The 20794-nt window shown below is 39.6% G+C and overlaps 3 protein-coding genes across 4 annotated transcripts; all 3 read left to right on the top strand.

Moving 5' to 3' along the window:
- The first annotated feature begins 5227 nt into the window (after positions 1–5227).
- On the top strand, positions 5228–7097 carry LOC112183347 (xyloglucan endotransglucosylase/hydrolase protein 9). The gene is made up of 4 exons (XM_024321701.2): positions 5228–5486; positions 5576–5676; positions 6005–6198; positions 6484–7097. Exons 1-4 carry the CDS (start codon positions 5306–5308, stop codon positions 6911–6913), a joined length of 906 nt encoding a protein of 301 aa, XP_024177469.1. The 5' UTR covers positions 5228–5305; the 3' UTR covers positions 6914–7097.
- Positions 7098–10566: 3469 nt separating this feature from the next.
- On the top strand, positions 10567–12664 carry LOC112186454 (putative dehydration-responsive element-binding protein 2H). The gene is made up of 2 exons (XM_024324886.2): positions 10567–10827; positions 11854–12664. Exon 2 carries the CDS (start codon positions 11895–11897, stop codon positions 12477–12479), a length of 585 nt encoding a protein of 194 aa, XP_024180654.1. The 5' UTR covers positions 10567–10827; positions 11854–11894; the 3' UTR covers positions 12480–12664.
- Positions 12665–12822: 158 nt separating this feature from the next.
- LOC112186453 (pre-mRNA-processing-splicing factor 8A) lies at positions 12823–20750 on the top strand. Of its 2 annotated transcripts, XM_040513662.1 has the most exons (2): positions 14164–14304; positions 14396–20750. In XM_040513662.1, the coding sequence occupies exon 2, from the start codon at positions 14428–14430 to the stop codon at positions 20575–20577; it is 6150 nt and encodes a 2049-aa protein (XP_040369596.1). In that variant the 5' UTR covers positions 14164–14304; positions 14396–14427; the 3' UTR covers positions 20578–20750. The 2 variants fall into 2 exon arrangements, with proteins under 2 accessions (XP_024180653.1, XP_040369596.1); XM_024324885.2 differs by having other exon boundaries at positions 12823–20750.
- The last annotated feature ends 44 nt before the right edge of the window (positions 20751–20794 follow it).

The following is a 20794-nucleotide window of genomic DNA, read 5'->3' on the forward strand; positions in this document are numbered from 1 at the left end:
ACATTTGGCTCTTTCTTTGATTGTTGGAGATTTTCAATGAAAACAGCCGTCACCTCCCACCACCCATGAAATTCGAAACCCTCAAATAATTCAAACACATTTCACGTGCCCGGTTCGCCACTGTCATCGTTCCTGTAGAAACCAGACCAAACCAATCGTCACTGATGGAAGAAAAAGAAATACAGCCCACCATTCCTTAAACACATTAGCCAGAAATGCAAAGGTTTTAAACTTCTTCGTTACAACCTATAAATTCTGTCGATATTTGTTGAGCGATATTTAAAATATCTTCTAAATTAGTTTATAAAAGCATCTTTAGCAATATTGAACATTTTTTAGTTGAATTTTAACTAAAATAGCTAAAAAGTTATTTTGGTTAGCCACTTTATAAATAAGTCTATATCAATGCTATATATTTTAGTTAGTTTTAAATTTAAATTATTTTTTAAGTGAAGATTAAATAGTTTAAATGTATTTATAAATTATATAAAATTACTCAAAATGAATGTATTAAATTATAGAGAGTCTCATCTTGCTCTCCCTATATTTAGGAGCGAGATAACTAAAAGTTATAATGGATAACCATTTAGGAGTCTGATGTAGCTACTAAAATATATCAAAAGCTAAACATGTTCTCCAAAATAGTTAAAAGAGCTATAATAGAGAATCTGCTAAAATTATATTAGAGCATTAACCATCAATGAGTTAAGAACTTAAGATTATATTATAATATCTCAAACTATGCTTGTTAGTTGATAGTTTGTCAAGCGATATTCAAAATATTTTCAAAACTAACTTGAAAGTTATAATTATTGATGAGTTACAGTTATGTAACAACTAGTCTTCCTCCACATATACTCCGCAAGTGCAAGTATTTTTTTTTTTTTCATAATGAAAAAAATTATCTAACAGTTATTGTAGAGAGAAGTTGGTGGGAGATAAAAGTGGGTTGTGAGATTTTATTTATTTATTTTTTTAATAAAAACATAATTTATAATTGTCATAATTACCCTTGTGATATAATTAATTCTCAAAAAAATTTAATATTTTAGAATAATTTCTGTCAAAATTTTTTACTTTGACTAACAAAACCTATTTTCTTACTAATAGTATAGATATTACGAACCATATTTGATAATTTCTCATGGAAGAGTAAAGTGAACCACTTTTGAGTACAAGAGATGGCAGTTACAGCCTTACAGGGCATAATCACATCGTTTACTGAAATGTTATATTAATTTATACTTCAATAACTGTCATGTAAAATGAAATGCAGGTTGTTCGGATAATATAGTTTACTTACTATTATCCTTATAATATGGTTTATTTAACAGTAATCTTAGTGTAAGATGTATTTGCGGATAGTCTCATATCCAATGGTTAGAGCCCAGACTACATGTGATCGGCTAGCAGAATGGCAAAAGTGGAGTTAGAGCAAGTCCACCGGTATGACTTTGCCCGGGCAAAGTGAGAGAATGATGATGTGGTGACCGGGCATGGAGAGAAACAACCTTCCACCGGCAAACTCTTGACCAGCCAAACTTTGGCTTTGCATGACTGAGGTAAAAAAAAGGGGCAAGCCCATGACTAAACTCTTGCCCGAAGTCATCCGGCTGCCAGCTCGGCCAACCACAGAACGTGGCTGACCTCACAGGGGCTGCGGAGAGGGAAGAGAAACAGACGCCACGGAATTGCTTCGATCTCGGCCTGGGGGCAGCGTCTGGGCCGGCTGACGCCACGGAGTGGCCGGACTAGGTGAGGTGACCTTGGGGGAGCCAGGTCAGTGGACGGAGGACGCCGGAGGAGGGAGAAACAGGCGGGTCGGGTCAGACGAGCAAAGTGAACAGTAAAATAGCAGAAAAGTAAACAGTAAAAAAAGCAGAAAAGCGAACAGTAAAAACAGAAACTGAACAGTAAAAGTGAACAGTGTTGCCCCCGGGCAAGAAAAAACGGGTGCAAACCTATGTCTAGTGGTAGTAAATAGTAACTTGACTGGTCGAATTTTTGACTTCTCGACTTTACCTTTTCTTGACTACGGGTGCACTTGCTCTTAGATTAATTTGTGAGAGTGAGGAGATTGGATAAAGTCAAGAGATGGACTTTGCAGGCAGCATCTTCATCATCATTGCGATCGATAAGACATATTGACGTGATGATGCGTGCACTCTACCATCAATCAATTCCATCACGAAAGTCCTTATTTATCTGACACATGCTTTATTATTTAACTTGGGGGGTTTTTTCACAGGGTTGTCGATATTATCCCAGATATTTTATAGGATAAAATGAGCCCTATATCGATTGGCATTATTGCCTCTTTTTCATTCCTTTTCCTAATTTTCAAATCCCAGAAACGTCATCAAATTCCTATGTTTTTTTTTTTTTCATTCTTTCTTTTTGAATAAGAATCCGGAATCCATGTATGGTTTTTCTCCACTGTAGAGTTGCAATCTGTGTGCTCCATGGTGGTTTAGATTGAATCATAGAGAGAGGGACGAAGAAAATGATTGCGATCCAAATATAGAGGTCTGCTGTGATTCAATGCGTACATGAATGCTTCGAAAATTAACTACCAAAACTGGGTAGGGATTATGAGCTGGTTTGCCAAGAATGGTTTCTGTGACCCCCATACCCTGAAGGTGATGATGCACGTTGCCTATATTGCTTCTACTAGTCTTTCCCTATATGTAGATTGTAATGATGGGTAGCTATCTCCATTCCCTTTGGCTCAGAGCTAGACTCTTTATGTGTGCAAGAAACCATCAATTGCAATCATACTTGCTGGCAGATGATTTGAATTTCTAAATACGTGAAACCTGTTTTGAATTTTATTTTTACTTCTTTTAGAGTAAGCATACAAAAGATGTGTTAAACATTGCATATGCATATAACTTTAGTCGGTGCGGTGTATTGTGACTTGTGAGAATGAAATCACGAGAGATAATTTATATCATAAATTTAAATTTATTATTTGAGTAAAATTTTAGTAACGCTCTCTATAGTTTGTGTAGTCGACTCATTTTTCTTCATATTCTAAAAGTTATATGTATACTCATATTTTTGAAGCTCATAGTGACATAGTGTGGTAGAAAACAAAATCATTAAATAAAGAAGTAAGATTATTAATTGTCTCTTAATGGAACCTCCTTATTTACTCAAAATCTTCTCAATTAGGTTTTGGGATGATGGATGAACGCTAGTCACATGAAACCAATTTTAACACTATAACTCTAGTAGTAGTGAGATAAACTAAACGAAGCTGAAATGAACTTTTATCACACTCGTTAATTTATTCTCTTTCATTATGAATTAGTATATTCCTCAATAATGTAATAACCTTCGTAGAAAGGAATAATTTTTAAAAATTTTTTTTTTAATCAAAGGATAATAATATTAATCTTTACTACAAGAATCGTACCCCATGCGATTGAACGCTACGGTCCAAGTAATACAAACGGCACGGCTTAGTCGGTACTACAATACAGTCTCACCAAAATATCTCAAGCCATTTGGATCCGAGCCATTCATTGCTTAAGCTTAGAAACTTTTCTAAAGGCTGTATAAACTATAAAGCACACTTCGTAATTCGTTAAAAAAAAAAAGTGAAATGTAATAATGTACTGTAAATACTTAAAGAGTTAACCACTTTTGGTTCCTTCCAGTAGCTCCAACACTTCATTAATTTTAGTCACGAGTAGATATGGCTTCCACATTTTTGGTATATAGGTTTTTTAATTGCTTTTGTGGTTTATGGTGAAAGCAAGATTAACCATCTGCATTTCCATTAGTGGAAATTAGAGCATAAAGCTTCTAATAATGGAGCATCAAGCACTATAATAAATGGGGCATCACTATCATTATCCTAGTTGGACCACACTCACCCATTTTCTCAGCTTCTCTAGTACTAATGAACTATAGTAGTAGTCCCATTCCAAAATCAATGCATACTTTAATGCTCTCATACTTCACAAAACAAACAATTGCATTGAGAGGCCTAATCAGGTTATAGTTTCCTCCTCCTCTTCATAGCTTGTTGAGGAAGTCTTGTAATTCCAACTCATGCTCCTCAAAGATTAGTGCTTGAGAAGACTATTAAAAAATAAAAAATAAAGAATGCGGATGAAACATTTTTCACAAGCCTTACACAAAGAATGAGGCATTTGTCTTCTTCATACATTCGAATATTAAATCGAAACACTTTCATACCTCATCTGGCATTTAAAATAGAATATTGATCAAAATTTCTAAGACCTAAACAACCCAAACAAACTTACATGAATATTGACTCTTTCATCTTCCCGATGTATTTCAATATAAAACCAAACACATTAGCGTCACATTTAACGGAGAATGATTATGTGTACCGATACAAATAGATGGTTAGATTATATTAATTACACTCTTAAGTTAGTAATAAAAATATTTATTATAAATATCAAGGATTGAGATAATCTTATAAGTGTTGGATCATTTACACCGTTTGTGCATAAAATAATTTGCACTCATTTTTAACTCCTAACCGACCCAAGTTTATTATCAAGCTCTCTTCCTAATTTTTTTTTGGTTGGGGGCTAAAAATTCTATAAATATGGCACGCATTTCAAGCAGTCGACTAAAGAAAACAAAAGGTTTAAATTGCCATTATGGATTTTGCGTAGTGCGATTGTACAACTGAGCTGGCACACTGCCACTGCAATCACTCAAAGTGAAAAAACAAAAAACAAAGATAAAAGCGAACCCTTCCCACACACACCCAGATTCCCACACCACGCGCTCCCACCCGCGCGTTCCCCCCACTGCCACTGTGCCACTTCAGTTCCCGAGCCCCGGCTTTCATTCGTCCCCAGCGTTTAGGCCCCACTCCCCTAAACGCTCGAAATTTCATCAAACTTGTCTCATCACCAGTGACAACTGGCCAAGTCATTGCACCAGCTGGAACCCTGCACGTGCCGAGTCCTGATTGGTTCAGATCTGTACCCTTTACTTTTCCGGATTAGGGACATGTCGCAGCCTAGGGCAGTAGTGCCCCCCTCACAGGCGCACAGCTTTGGCCAGCTAATATGTGGGAGCAGAGTAACGGCTACATTTTAAAAACATCGAAATTTGATATCCTACGTGGCGGCGCTACGTGGAGGCTGGACTCAGATGACGTGGACTCTGGGGGGTCCCGACTCCCGAACTCAAATTGGGCTATAAAAGGTGGTGTTTTTCTCGTGTCTCAGACTCAGAGCTCTCTCACTTCTTTCTTCTTTACTAATCCCTTTCCTTCTTCCTCTAAGCTCTTAAGCAGCTAAGCTCTTCTTCAATGGCTACTACTTCAGCCTCGAAAATCATGTCTCTGTCTCTCAGTGTGTTCTTGGGTCTCTCATTGTTCTTGGGTCTGGTCAGCTCGGCCAAATTCGACCAGCTTTTCCAGCCCTACTGGGCCTCCGACCATTTCACATACGAAGGCGAGCTTCTTCATATGAAGCTCGACAATTTTTCCGGTGTGTGGAGTTTTCATTTAAAAAGACCCGACCTTTAATCCATATGAAACTCTATTGGACTAATGTGATCGTGGGTTTGAAATTTTCAGGAGCTGGGTTTTCATCCAAGAACAAGTACATGTTTGGCAAAGTGACCGTACAGATTAAGCTCATAGAGGGTGACTCTGCTGGAACTGTCACTGCTTTCTATGTGAGCAAAATTTACCCTATCATTTATTATTTTAAGTCTGTGCTTGCTTTATTAGATTGAATTCCTGGGTTGATAACAGCTCAGCTAGATTGGATTTAGTTGCTCCTACCAACTCTCTGTTCCCTCATGAAAATTCTAAATCCTTGCATTCATTGTTTTTGTTCTCATCCAGTCAATCCTGATTTTTAACTATTTGCTTTTGCCCTTTATTTTAATCTCAGTAAATGATGAAAGATTGTAACTTTATATAATCAATTCCTATTGTCTTTATGCTACTGCAGATTAATGCATACCCTCAACTCTGACAATTAATGTTATTGAATTACAGATGTCATCGGACGGTCCACTGCACAACGAGTTTGATTTCGAGTTCCTGGGCAACACCACAGGGGAGCCTTACTCTGTTCAGACCAACCTCTATATCAATGGCGTCGGCAATAGAGAGCAAAGGCTCGACCTTTGGTTTGACCCAACCACGGACTTCCATTCCTACTCCATTTTCTGGAACCAGCGCCAAGTAGTGTAAGCACAAATACTTACCCACTCTCCAGTAAATAGTTTTTAACCCGTGAGAGTCATCATGTAATTGTCATGATACATGAATCCAGTGTGGGGTACATAAAAGTTGGAAAGTAATACAACGTAGGTTGGGTACCCCAAGAAAAAGGGCAACGAATCTTGCATGATGATGTCTGATTTGGCCCCATTTGGCCTTTGCCTGTTTGCCATTACGAAGAATAATTGTTACTAGTCTCATCTCGTTCTTCCTAATCTAATAATACTAATACATTGTTTCATTTCTTTCAGGTTTCTAGTGGATGAGACCCCAATTAGGGTACACACAAACATGGAAAGCAAGGGTTTGCCCTTCCCCAAGGACCAGGCTATGGGGGTATACAGCTCAATCTGGAATGCCGATGACTGGGCCACACAGGGCGGGCGGGTCAAGACCGATTGGTCCCATGGACCCTTTGTTGCATCTTATAAGGGCTTTGACATCAATGCCTGTGAGTGCCCGGTCTCCGTGGCCGGAGCCGATAACGCCAAGAAGTGCACCAGCAGCGCAGACAAGAAGTACTGGTGGGATGAGCCTGTGCTGTCCGAGCTGAACGTCCACCAGAACCACCAGCTGGTGTGGGTTAAGAACCACCACATGGTCTATGACTACTGCACTGATACTGCTAGGTTCCCAGTCACTCCAGTTGAGTGTGTGCACCACGGTCACCACCGCCACTAGGGTTTTCAGAAGGGTAATATGGGAAATGGAATGTTGTAAAAAGGATGGGTTGAAAAGGCATAAGACATGTACTCCATGTTTCATTTGTTCCATTTTTTGGTTTCTTGGTTCAGTTCTTAGTTTGTACGATAGGGAATGATGGTTATCAATGTGAAATATGATTTCTCTTTGCCATTGGGGTAAATCTTTTTTACTTGGTTTTTATTTACTACCAGACAATGTACTGTGAACTGGGTACAATATCGTCACGGGCGAGTTATGGGGGAATTGAATTTGGGTTTGATGGTAATGGGTAGGTGGGAGGAATGGATATGAAAGCAATGAAACAGTGAAGGAAAACAGAGGAGAATCACAGTGTGGACCCTGAATTTGGTCATTTTTTGTGGGGTGAGATTTTGGTTTGGGGTACCCTACTGGCTTTTGTAATGGTCTTGGAGCAAAGTGGAGGAGACAGATAGACAAGGGACGCTCTTGGATTTAACAAGCCAAGAGGTAATTGTGTGTAATCATTGAAGAGTCCTCATAATCAAACAGAGGTCCTCTCTGTAACTAAGAACGCTCTGGGTCCATCGCAAAAGAAGCTGTAGTCATTAGCAATTTTTAGCTATGCATGTGAACGAGTGTGACTTGTTTTACTTTTACACGATGAATCGACTCTAGAGTTTTATGTCATCACCGAACGAGAAAAATCTGTATATTAAATTAACACTCTTTTTCACATTTATCATCGAATCTAATACGTTCATAAAGTGATAGTTATGTTTAGGTAGAGTCTGGGTTCTAATTTTGATTAATTTGAACGCGACTTGTTTAAATGATGAACTCGTAGAGCTTATATAATGCAACTGTATATCAAACTAACATTTTTTTTAAAACTTGTACTGTGTATTCATAGAATTAGAGATGCTCAAATAAAATTTGAGTTTTAATCTAAAAATCATCAATATAGAGCTTAGATAATGATACTGAGTGACTGTATATCAAATTAACACTCTTATTATATGTATTGTAGAGTTTGAGTTTTAATATGAGAATCATCTATATATACCACGCTCGCATAATCTTGAATAAGAATAATATTAAATAACGACCTTTTTACGCCTCACTTAGGTAGGGCCAACAATCCATCTCTTTTCCATTCATTTTTTATCGAGGATACATGCTTTTGGTCCCAGACATCATTTTCCCTTCTTTCTGGTGAAAACGGGAATGAAAGTCTTACCTTGGTTTCTTCAACAAAATAATGCTGTCACTGCTTGACATTTGACTGACGGGAACTTGGAGAGGAAGAAACCGAAGAAGCAGCACAAGAATACAATATTCTCAAATTAAGTTTCTTTATGATTAGCGATTCCTGTGAATTGAAAGTTCCTTCTTTCATGGGTTGAAAGACTGTTCTTTCTGCATGTTCTTGGCTTCTTGCTATAATGCTGAACCGGATGTTTCTCATTTCCCGGCGAACAAACATGTGAAACCTTGTGCTATACTTACTTAGAACCCTGGTATTGTAGACTAGCATGCATGATTGAGTTAAGTAAAGGTGCATGGAGCCAGAAAATTTAGGACCCTAGTGAAAGTTTCCCTAACTTCTAAAGTTCTAATGAAAGTTTCCCCAACTTTTGAGGACCATAACTTACATATTCAAAGATCTAGGTCCCATTATATAGGACATGAAGGGAGGGTTGGGAAGAATTTAATGGTTATCCACAAAAATGAACTCAATTGATAATCTGGGCCATCTTCAATAATGGAGAACACAAAAGCTGAAAGAAGTCATTTTATTTTATGAAAATCAAATCATAATAGCCATAACACTGGTCTGAATTATTCACAATTTTTTGTGTTGAACACGAACAAATGGTTCGTATAGTATACTACTAATTGACATCACATTGATGTTATCTCACCTCGACCATCTATTAGAAGTTAGATACAAGTATACAACTCGAAAAATCTCAATGCAATTAATAATAAACCAAACAAAGAGGTAATATAAGTCTATAACTATAGGGAAGGAGCTACCACTCATTGAAGAAATAGAAGATAAGGTAGATCAGGAAATAGTAAAGGCAACAATCAATTATCTGAGCAAACACATCAGGACCCATTTATACCAACTAAGTTTGATCATTGAGTGTAAAAAACAAAGTGAAGAATCGAGATCCAGAAAAGACAACTATGACATCAAATTTTAGTTCATTATAAGCCGAAAGAGCTACAAGCCACTGATGAAAGTGGGAGACAAAGCTAATTGTACAATTAGCTAAAAGTGATTTATGCAGTTGTTTACCAAAGATGAATAATAGGAGCATATGATCAGATGCTTTAAGAGAATATATCCTACATAATTTAGTGTGTTAAATAAGAGCTCAACGAACACACTAAATGATTAAGCACTTCAGCAATGGCATAGTAAAAATGCTATTGATTATTGAAACCCTAAATTATCTAGTGATCACACGTTTCATACAATAAAAACAAATGCCTGCGAAAATTGGTATTCAAAGTCAACCCTTCAACTATGCACATCTAAAATAAACTACAAGGGAAATAAAAGATGATGTTTTAACATGAATCATGTGATTTAAACTCCCTCGCTGAATTACCGTATGGTAATGTTTCTGATTAGTTCAGTTTTGTTCACATATTCAATCGATTAATTTCGTATATATTTATATTTAACTGTCATTAGATCTAAATTCAAAAATAAAGAATAATGATGAAGTTGAGATTGAGATTAAATACAAACCAGTATAGAATCATCAGCTACTTTTGCTTCTCGTAATTAGATATATTTAAACTCATTAGCCAAAAGAAGAAGAAAGCATACATACTCGATCAGGGATAAAGAATGAAGGCGAAAATAAAAGTCCCTTGGTACAATGAATAAGCCAAGTGATGTTCAACTGAGAATTGCCCTCCAACAAAACCTTCGAATAACCCGTTTTAATTAACAGCTCGCCTTGTCTGATCTTTCAAATCAAATATTCAACAAGAAAATTTGCCAAATAAATATATTTTGCCAACGCGACAAATGAAACATCTCACTCATTTTCTCCAACTTGGATTCTAGTCATTGAACCATCAAATTCCAATCACAAACGTGAAACGTCTAATCACTGGGGTGGCATCTAGGGCAATCCAATACGCACTGTCGCAGTCACCTATTCTCCTCATCCTTGATTAAGTTGCACAAGCAAGACTCAACCTCATCCATATTTGCACCTTCCAAATTATGTAGAATTGATGTACGTCCATATATGCAAAATGATAAATATCTTGAAAGCGTGATTGATGTACACTTCTCAATTGCTATGTCGCAAAGAGCATAACATACATATTCGAAATTATTTTTACCAATCAAGATCTGGTATCAAGTCTCTCTCAAATCCACATACCAACAAGAAAGTTCATCGAAAGAATTAAATTGTACTCAAATTACTACAGTAGTGTACATAATCAACAGCTTTTACTAGCTTGTGCACAACATGTTCAAGATAACACATCCTTCAAAAACTGTTATTTGCTACGCTAGTCATACTCAAACGAAAAAGAATGGATCTTTCAGCCCAAAGGCTTATTGGGTTCATGGGCTCTCTTGCATAAGGGACAAAATTTCAAATGATTGTGCCAATTTTCGGGTCGGTGCAAAATTTCAAACAAAATGGCAAAGCAAACATAAAACCGGAGCCGAATATAAAAATTCAGTTGGGGCAAAACTCGAACGAAATTAGGGTTTTTGTTCATTTCCTTGTTCGTCATTGACTCATTGTCAACGCTTCGCTCTCCCTTCAGCTCCGAACTCGGTCTCTTCTGTTTCCATGAAGCTATAGCATTCTGGTTTTCCATGCTCTGTTTTCCCTAGCCCCAATTGAGAGACTCAAGGCTGGGGAGTCACGGAGCAGCAGAACAAGGTAACTTTTCGGTGTTTCAATTTTTAATCGAATTCTGCTGAGATCTGTGTGTATTTATTTTACTGAGAGATAGCAATTGCAAAATTTATTTACTGGGTTCTGTTTTTGTTCCAGAATTGTGTGTTTTTAGCGTTAGTTGGTAGGTTAATTGGTATTGGAAAAGAATTGGGTTTGGTCAGGTTTTTATACTTGTATGAATTCTCTTTGGATGCTTGATTTATAAGGTTAGGCATATTGAAAAACGTGGGTTGTAAGAATTTTGGCAAGTGGGTACTTTAGAAACTGTTCACACAATGACCTTAGCGGAAGATGATTTTCAAGTACTGTGCAATTCTTAGTTGGGCTAAAGGACTAGCTTTGAAACAGAAATTGATGTGGGTTTTGGAAATTGTACGGCCGGCGAAGCTCAAGTTGAGTGAAGTTTGTGCCACTGCTGCATGTGAAGCAAGTGCATTGTTTGCGTGTTCTGATTTTGCAAATATACATTCATGTAAATCATGCCGTGAACTTTTAGTAAATTGAGGTAAGGTTCCTTTATATTGATGTGATGCAATGGTGGAATTGTTGAGGTAAGGTTCTTTTTCTGAATGTACTTACCGTGCAGTTTTAGTGCAATGAAGCATTAGTTGAATGTCTGTATGCTGGTTGCATATGATTGTGCATGAAGTTGTTGCTTTCCGCTTTAGTTTTTGTTTAGATGGGCTTAGCTTACAAAAGTAATATGGGCCATTAGATAAGATTGTATTTGCAGTTGTAATTCTGTAAAGACTTGGTGTAATGTTTTTAGTCTGAATAAGTTATGGAAGAAATTTTTGTTGCATTTGATTCTGTATTGGCATCTTGACATGTCCAAGTTTTGTTGTGGTGGTGATTGCATTTGCAGTGCATGCCTGCACCGAGGGTTGTTTCTTTGACTTTAATTTTTGTCTAGATCGGCTCAGCTTAGTTAAGTGATATGCACCAGAAGCCAGGTTTGGTCTATAATGGTTATCTCTAAAGATAAGTTCCTCTTTCTATTACTGGCAGGTATCTCATTGTATTCCCTGTTCAGTACAAATTTGGATTGTATGACCAAGTTGAAAAAATTCCATAGTAAACAGGATGGATCTAATCCTGTGGCTGAGACTCTTGCGAAGTGGAAAGAGCTTAACGACAATCTAGAATCATCCAATGATGGGAGTAAACCAACTCGCAAAGTTCCTGCCAAGGGGTCTAAGAAGGGATGCATGAAAGGTAAGGGAGGACCTGAGAATTCTCGATGTAACTACAGAGGTGTTAGGCAGAGGACATGGGGCAAGTGGGTTGCAGAAATCCGCTCACCAAATAGGGGAAGTAGGCTCTGGCTAGGTACCTTTCCAACTGCAATTGAAGCTGCTCTTGCCTACGATGAAGCTGCAAGGGCCATGTACGGTTCCTCTGCCCGTCTCAACTTTCCGAAGGTTACGATCTCCAGTTACTCAACAAATTCTTCTTGTAGAGCAACTATATCGGCTCCTTCCTGTGTAGTGACTTCTGCAGGTTCAGAATCATCAGGTCACTCTGAGGATTTTTCGCCTCAGGATAAGGTGAATTCTCATTCTCCTCACGTAGTGAACACTGATGTTATCGATCTAAATCAAATGGATCTAAATCATACTGAGGAGGATGAATGAAGAATCAGTTATTGGCCTTCTTGGGCATAAATGTATATGTTTAGTATATTATACTTGGGTGATGGGGGAGGGTTTTAGTTGTTCTACATGGCTGATGAGCTATATGGTGGAGGGTAGAGTTTGCTTTTGTATCTTGGACATGACTGGAGTTTTGGTAACTTAAGATTAAGCAATTTTCGTTTTCATTTTCAGTGCTCATTTACGTTCCGATCTTAATACATTTTGGAATTCATAGTGTGATTTAAGATCTTAGTTTGGCAATTTTTGGCAGATTGGTATCTACATACAATTTCTCAACTTTGCCTATGCCAAAAATTGACAAACGGGTCAAGATGTTCACACCAAGCCTATTGAGAAAAAGAAATTGTTTCAGGTCAGTTCTCATCGTACTTGGATATGGTCTTTAGTTTAAAAAAAAATGATTTCTTGATGATTTTATCCAATATGCAGTAAGATATGTGATTCTATGATATACACAAATGTGATAATTAGATGACAATTTTTTTTATATATTTTATGGCGGACTAAAAGTATACAAAGTACATGTCATAACTGAAGGTTAAACATTCCCAACTGAAGGTTACACATTCCCAGAGTGAAACAATGCTCTTGCTTGATGGACACGACAATTTGATGAATTAGACAAAATTTAACTATGAATCACAATCTCAGGCATCATTTGGTTTCCATGATGGTGATGATGCATTGCTTTGTCTTAAATCATCAGCCGCTGCCTTCAGTAGTGTTACAAGAACCCTACTTTCCGGCACTATCACCCTAATTTGAACGTTACAAGAGGGAAACCAAAAAAACAAAAATAACTCTCACCTGGGCAAAATGAATTTCCTTGATAGAAAAGAAAAAAAAAATCAACTTACTATAAAAAGGCCATATCCTTATTCAAAAAAAGAAAAGAAAACGCCCATATCCAGTTGCCACCGCCATAGAAACCTATATATACTCCACAATCTAATTCGATTACCAACTCTTTTCAAACCCACCACTAAAATAACCCCAGATAACCCCAATCGCAATTGAACCCTATAAATCGTAGCTTCAAATTTGCTTAGGATTTCTGTTCCCAATAATGTGGTACAACGCCGAAATTTCACCGCCGGGGACGGGAAATACCTCGATTCCATCGGCGGTGGCTCAACCCTGTCTTCCGTCACCGGCCGATCTTGAAGAGAAAGGCCGCAGATGGCAGCAGCTTTCCTCCGGCAAGTGGTCCAATCCCCACGGCGAACGGCGCGCCGTCGGTTCGCAAAAACAGGACATGCCTCCGGAGCATGTGAGGAAGATCGTGAAAGAGCACGGCGACATGTCGTCGAAGAAGTACCGGCACGACAAGCGGGTCTACCTGGGAGCTCTGAAGTTCGTTCCTCACGCCGTGTACAAGCTTCTCGAGAATATGCCGATGCCGTGGGAGCAGGTCCGTAATGTGAAGGTGTTGTACCATATTACCGGCGCAGTTACCTTCGTCAACGAGACCCCCTGGGTTGTGGAGCCGATCTACATGGCTCAATGGGCCACAATGTGGATCATGATGAGGAGGGAGAAGAGGGATCGCCGGCATTTCAAGAGGATGAGGTTTCCGCCGTTCGATGATGAGGAGCCTGTGTTGGATTATGCTGATAACTTGTTGGATGTTGAGCCTCTTGAGCCGATTCAGCTCGAGCTTGATGCCGAAGAGGATTCGGCTGTGTATGACTGGTTTTATGACCATAAACCTCTTGTGAAGACAAAGCTGATCAACGGCCCCACCTACCGGAAGTGGCAGCTCTCCCTGCCGATTATGGAAGCCCTTTACCGGCTTTCAGGACAGGTAATTTCCGATTTGACTGATCGGAACTATTTCTATTTGTTTGATAAGGAGTCGTTTCTGACAGCCAAGGCATTGAATATGTGTATACCAGGTGGGCCGAAGTTTGAGCCATTGTTTAGGGATATGGTGCAAGGGGAGGAGGATTGGAATGAGTTTAATGACATAAACAAGCTCATTATTCGGTCTCCGCTGAGATCAGAGTACAAAATTGCATTCCCTAATCTTTACAACAACAGGCCAAGGAAGGTAAAGCTCTCTGTTTATCACACACCACTGGTTATGCATATTAAAACTGAGGATCCTGACCTGCCTGCATTTTATTATGATCCATTGCTAAACCCAATACCGGGCACCAACAGGAGTAGTTATGATAATAGTGGGGAAGATGGTGATTTTGTTTTGCCTGAAGGGGTGGAGCCTCTTTTGAGTCATACTCAGCTTTATACTGACACTACTGCTGCTGGGATTTCCCTGTATTTTGCCCCACGCCCTTTTAACTTGAGGTCTGGTCGGACTCGTCGTGCAGAGGATATACCTCTTGTGTCAGAGTGGTTTAAGGAGCATTGTCCTCGGTCATATCCTGTTAAGGTTCGAGTCAGCTATCAGAAGTTGTTGAAATCGTTTGTGTTGAATGAGCTGCATCGTAGGCCTCCCAAGGCACAAAAGAAGAAGAGCTTGTTTCGGTCTCTTCAGGCTACCAAGTTTTTCCAAACTACTGAGCTTGATTGGGTTGAAGCGGGTCTTCAACTCTGTAGGCAGGGTCATAACATGCTAAATCTGCTGATACATAGGAAAGGTCTGAACTATCTTCACCTTGATTATAATTTTAATCTCAAGCCTGTGAAAACCCTGACAACAAAAGAGCGTAAGAAATCTCGGTTTGGTAATCCTTTTCATCTGTTGCGTGAAATCTTGCGGTTAACAAAGCTTGTAGTTGATGCCCAGGTCCAGTTCCGTTTGGGTAATATTGATGCCTTTCAATTGGCTGATGGTCTGCAGTACACATTTTCTCATGTTGGTCAGTTAACTGGAATGTACCGTTACAAGTATAGGTTGATGCGGCAGATTAGAATGAGCAAAGATTTGAAGCACTTGATTTACTACCGTTTCAATACTGGGCCGGTCGGGAAAGGGCCGGGATGTGGATTCTGGGCACCAATGTGGAGGATGTGGTTGTCCTTCCTTCGTGGCATGGTCCCTCTTCTGGAACAGTGGTTGGGAAATTTACTTGCTAGACAATTTGAAGGACGCCATTCTGTGGCAAAGACAGTAACTAAGCAGCGTGTTGAAAGCAATTTCGACTTGGAGTTTCGAGCAGATGTCTTGAAAGATATTCTGGATGCCATGCCAGTGGGCATGAAGCAAAATAAGGCGAAAACAATTATGCAGCATCTCAGTGAGGCATGGCGTTGTTGGAAAGCAAATATTCCTTGGAAGGTTCCTGGTATGCCTGCTCCGGTTGAGAATATAATTCTTCGTTATGTCAAGTCAAAGGCAGATTGGTGGACACATGGTGCTCATTATAACCGTGAACGAATTAGAAGGGGTGCTACAGTGGATAAGACAGTTTGTCGAAAGAATCTTGGAAGATTAACTCGCCTTTGGCTAAAGGGAGAGCAGGAGCGACAGCACAATTATCTCAAAGATGGTCCATATATTTCACCAGAAGAAGCAGTAGCAATTTACTCAACAACAGTGCATTGGTTGGAGTCAAGAAATTTCCAACATATTCCATTTCCCCCGTTGTTGTATAAGCATGATACCAAGCTACTTATCCTTGCTCTGGAGAGGTTGAAGGAATCTTATACTGCGGCGGTAAAATTGAACCAGCATCAAAGAGAGGAGTTGGGTCTCATTGAACAAGCCTATGATAACCCCCATGAGGCATTGATACGGATAAAACGTCACTTGATCTCACAGCGTGCCTTCAAAGACGTGAGCATAGAGTTCATGGATCTGTACAGCCATCATATTCCAGTTTTTGAGATTGACCCTCTTGAGAAGATTACAGATGCATATCTTGATCAATATCTATGGTATGAGGCTGACAAACGTCAGCTCTTCCCGAACTGGATCAAGCCTGCAGACTCAGAGCCACCTCCACTTTTGGTCTATAAATGGTGTCAGGGGATAAACAATTTAGAGAGTATATGGGACACAAGTGAGGGGGAGTGTGTTGTGATGCTTCAGACAAAACTTGAGAGGTTATCTGAGAAGATTGACTTGACATTGCTAAATAGGCTTCTACGTCTTGTTCTTGACCATAACATTGCTGATTATATCACTGCAAAAAACAATGTGGTATTGTCATACAAAGATATGAGTCATACAAATTCATATGGTCTTATACGGGGTCTCCAGCCTGCATCATTTGTTGTACAGTATTATGGGCTTGTTTTGGATCTAATGCTTCTTGGATTGACTCGGGCCAATGAAATTGCAGGTCCACAGCAGAAGCCAAATGAGTTCATGACTTATGGGGCCACAAAGGTTGAGACTTGCCATCCTATCAGGCTGTACGCTCGATACATAGACAGGGTGCATATCTTGTTCCGCTTCACTCAGGAGGAGGCTCGGGACCTCATACAGCGATATCTTACCGAGCATCCAGATCCCAATAATGAAAATATGGTTGGATATAATAATAAGAAGTGCTGGGCAAGAGATGCAAGGATGAGGCTCCTGAAACATGATATCAATCTTGGAAGGAGTGTCTTTTGGAATGTCAAGAACCGTCTCCCTCGAAGCATCACAACTTTGGAATGGGAGGACAGTTTTGTTTCTGTTTACAGCAAGGATAATCCAAATTTGCTTTTCAGCATGTGTGGATTTGAAGTAAGAATACTTCCCAAGATAAGAATGAGTACGAAGGAACACCAAAGAGATGGAGTTTGGAACTTGCAAAATGAACAGACAAAGGAAAGGACTGCTGTTGCTTTTTTACGTGTTGAGGATGAATACATGAAGGCGTTTGAGAATCGTGTAAGGCAGATCCTTATGTCCTCAGGGTCTACAACATTCACAAAAGTTATCAACAAATGGAATACTGCCCTTATTGGTCTTATGACTTACTTCCGTGAAGCAGTTGTACATACAGCGGAGCTGTTAGATTTACTGGTCAAATGTGAAAATAAAATTCAGACCCGCATTAAGATTGGATTGAATTCAAAGATGCCAAGCAGGTTCCCACCTGTCATTTTTTACACGCCAAAAGAAATTGGAGGACTTGGCATGTTATCTATGGGTCACATATTGATTCCACAGAGTGACCTCAGATACTCTCGGCAGACAGAAATTGGTGTGACACACTTTAGGAGTGGAATGAGTCATGAAGAAGAGCAGATGATTCCAAATCTTTACCGTTACATACAACCATGGGAGAGTGAGTTTATAGATTCACAGCGTGTTTGGGCAGAATATGCACTAAAAAGACAGGAAGCTATGGAACAGAATCGGCGTCTTACCCTTGAAGATTTGGAAGATTCATGGGATAGGGGAATACCACGCATAAATACATTGTTCCAGAAGGATCGACACACTTTAGCATATGACAAAGGGTGGAGAGTTCGCACAGATTTTAAGCAGTACCAGATCTTGAAGCAAAATCCTTTCTGGTGGACACACCAAAGGCATGATGGAAAATTGTGGAATTTGAATAATTATAGAACTGATGTGATCCAAGCTCTTGGAGGAGTTGATGGAATACTTGAGCACACCTTATTCAAAGGAACATACTTCCCTACTTGGGAGGGTCTCTTTTGGGAGAAGGCATCTGGATTTGAGGAATCGATGAAGTATAAAAAGTTGACTAATGCCCAAAGATCTGGCCTCAACCAAATCCCCAATCGTAGGTTTACACTTTGGTGGTCGCCTACCATAAATCGAGCCAATGTATATGTCGGTTTTCAAGTACAGCTGGATCTGACAGGAATCTTTATGCATGGGAAGATCCCAACCTTGAAGATATCGTTGATTCAGATATTCCGTGCACACTTGTGGCAGAAGATTCATGAAAGTGTTGTGATGGACCTTTGTCAGGTTTTGGATCAGGAGTTGGATGCTTTGGAAATTGAGACTGTGCAGAAGGAAACCATACATCCCAGGAAGAGTTACAAACTGAACAGCTCTTGTGCAGACATTCTCCTCTTTTCTGCTCATAAATGGCAAATGTCGAAACCTAGTCTTGTGGCTGAGCCGAAGGATGAGTATGATAAAAAAACAAACAACAAGTACTGGATAGACGTGCAGCTCCGTTGGGGGGATTATGATTCTCATGATATTGAACGTTACACCCGGGCAAAGTTTATGGACTATACAACTGATAACATGTCTATCTATCCTTCTCCGATGGGAGTGATGATTGGTATTGATTTAGCCTATAATGTGCATTCTGCATTTGGTAACTGGTTTCCCGGATCAAAACCACTGATTCAACAGGCAATGAACAAGATCATGAAGTCAAATCCGGCTTTATATGTGTTGAGGGAGCGCATAAGGAAAGGATTGCAGTTGTATTCCTCGGAGCCTACAGAGCCATATTTGTCTTCCCAAAACTATGGGGAGCTCTTCAGCAATCAAATTAAATGGTTTGTTGACGATACAAATGTGTATCGTGTTACAATGCACAAGACTTTTGACGGAAATCTTGTTACAAAACCCATCAATGGTGCTATCTTCATGTTCAATCCAGGGACTGGGCAGCTGTTCTTGAAGGTTATCCACACAAGTGTGTGGGCAGGACAGAAGCGACTTGGGCAGTTGGCTAAATGGAAAACTGCGGAAGAAGTTGCTGCTCTTGTGCGTTCTCTACCTGTTGAAGAACAGCCAAAGCAAATTATTGTGACTCGTAAGGGAATGCTCGACCCATTGGAGGTTCATTTACTGGATTTTCCCAACATAGTCATAAAAGGAAGTGAGCTACAGCTTCCTTTTCAGGTTTGCTTGAAAATTGAGAAGTTGAATGATCTGGTACTAAAGGCTACTGAGCCACAGATGGTTCTTTTTAATGTTTACGATGATTGGTTGAAGAGTGTTTCATCATACACTGCATTCTCTCGGCTCATTCTGATTCTTCGGGCACTGCATGTGAACAGAGACAAGGCAAGTATGTTGTTGAAGCCTGACCGAACAGTCATTAGTGAGCCACACCACATTTGGCCTTCTCTTTCTGATGAGCAATGGATGAAGGTTGAGCGTGCTCTAACAGATCTCATTCTGTCAGACTATGCGAAAAAGAATAATGTGAATACTTCAGCCCTCACACAGTCTGAAATTCGTGATATAATACTTGGAGCAGAGATTACTCCACCTTCTCAACAGAGGCAAGAGATAGCAGACATTGAGAAACAGGCTAAAGGAGTTAGTCAGCTGACAGCAGTCACCATGAGGACCACAAACGTGCATGGAGATGAGCTTATTTCCACCACTACGAGTCAATATGAGCAAGCTGCATTCAGGTCCAAAACTGATTGGCGTGTGAGAGCAATATCAGCTACAAATCTACATCTTCGTGTCAACCATATTTATGTGAGTTCAGAAGATACAAAGGAAACAGGCTACACTTACATCATGCCAATGAACATTTTGAAAAAATTTATCTGTGTTGCTGATCTGAGGACACAAGTTGCTGGTTACTTGTATGGTATAAGCCCACCTGACAACCCTCAGATCAAGGAAATTCGCTGCATTGTGATGCCACCACAGCGGGGCACCCACCAGCAAGTTCATCTTCCATCAGCTCTTCCTGAGCATGATTTCCTCAATTATTTGGAACCTCTGGGATGGATGCACACCCAGCCAAATGAGCTACCTCAGCTTTCTCCTCAGGATCTCACCACTCATGCTAACATGTTGGAGAATGGCAAGCAATGGGATAGGGAGAAATGCATTATTATGACCTGCGCTTTTACTCCAGGTTCCTGCTCGTTAACTGCATATAAACTTACTCCTTCTGGTTATGAGTGGGGATGTTGTTCTAACAAGAACAGCGGAAGAAACAATAATCCACTAGATGGATACCTTCCAACTCATTATGAGAAGGTCCAGATGCTTCTCAGTGATCGCTTCCTTGGTGTCTACATGGTTCCTGATAATTGTCCATGGAACTTCAATTTCATGGGAGTGAGGCATGCATGTGACATGAAGTATGGCATCAAGCTTGGACCACCCAAGGAGTACTATCACGAGGAACACCGACCAACCCATTTCATGGAGTTCAGCGAACTAGATAAGGATGACCCGATGGAGTTAGATCGAGATTATGCCTACGCATAGTCTTCGTCTCGCTATCATTTTATACTTGCAGTGAGAGTAAGAGTAGTGTATTTCCATTATAACTTGCAGGGTGTTCCAGAGGATGCCTTGCCATGTTCCTCTAGATGCTATCTTTTCTCTTTTTCTTATTCTCATTTGCTAAGGATTGCTGTTCAGTTTATTTGTTATACTAAGAAATAAAGTTGTTCAGATTGTTCTCTCTTCGTGTGATCTGCAC

Source organism: Rosa chinensis, chromosome 2, assembly GCF_002994745.2.
Source record: "Rosa chinensis cultivar Old Blush chromosome 2, RchiOBHm-V2, whole genome shotgun sequence".
Lineage (NCBI taxonomy): Eukaryota > Viridiplantae > Streptophyta > Magnoliopsida > Rosales > Rosaceae > Rosa > Rosa chinensis.

Bases quoted from the DNA above. Each gene is read 5' to 3' on its own strand.
- LOC112183347 (XM_024321701.2), top strand. From the start codon at position 5,306: ATGGCTACTACTTCAGCCTCGAAAATCATGTCTCTGTCTCTCAGTGTG. The intron at 5,677-6,004 runs GTGAGCAAAATT...ATTGAATTACAG, and splicing joins GAACTGTCACTGCTTTCTAT to ATGTCATCGGACGGTCCACT. The intron at 6,199-6,483 runs GTAAGCACAAAT...CATTTCTTTCAG, and splicing joins TGGAACCAGCGCCAAGTAGT to GTTTCTAGTGGATGAGACCC.
- LOC112186454 (XM_024324886.2), top strand. From the start codon at position 11,895: ATGACCAAGTTGAAAAAATTCCATAGTAAACAGGATGGATCTAATCCT.
- LOC112186453 (XM_024324885.2), top strand. From the start codon at position 13,567: ATGTGGTACAACGCCGAAATTTCACCGCCGGGGACGGGAAATACCTCG.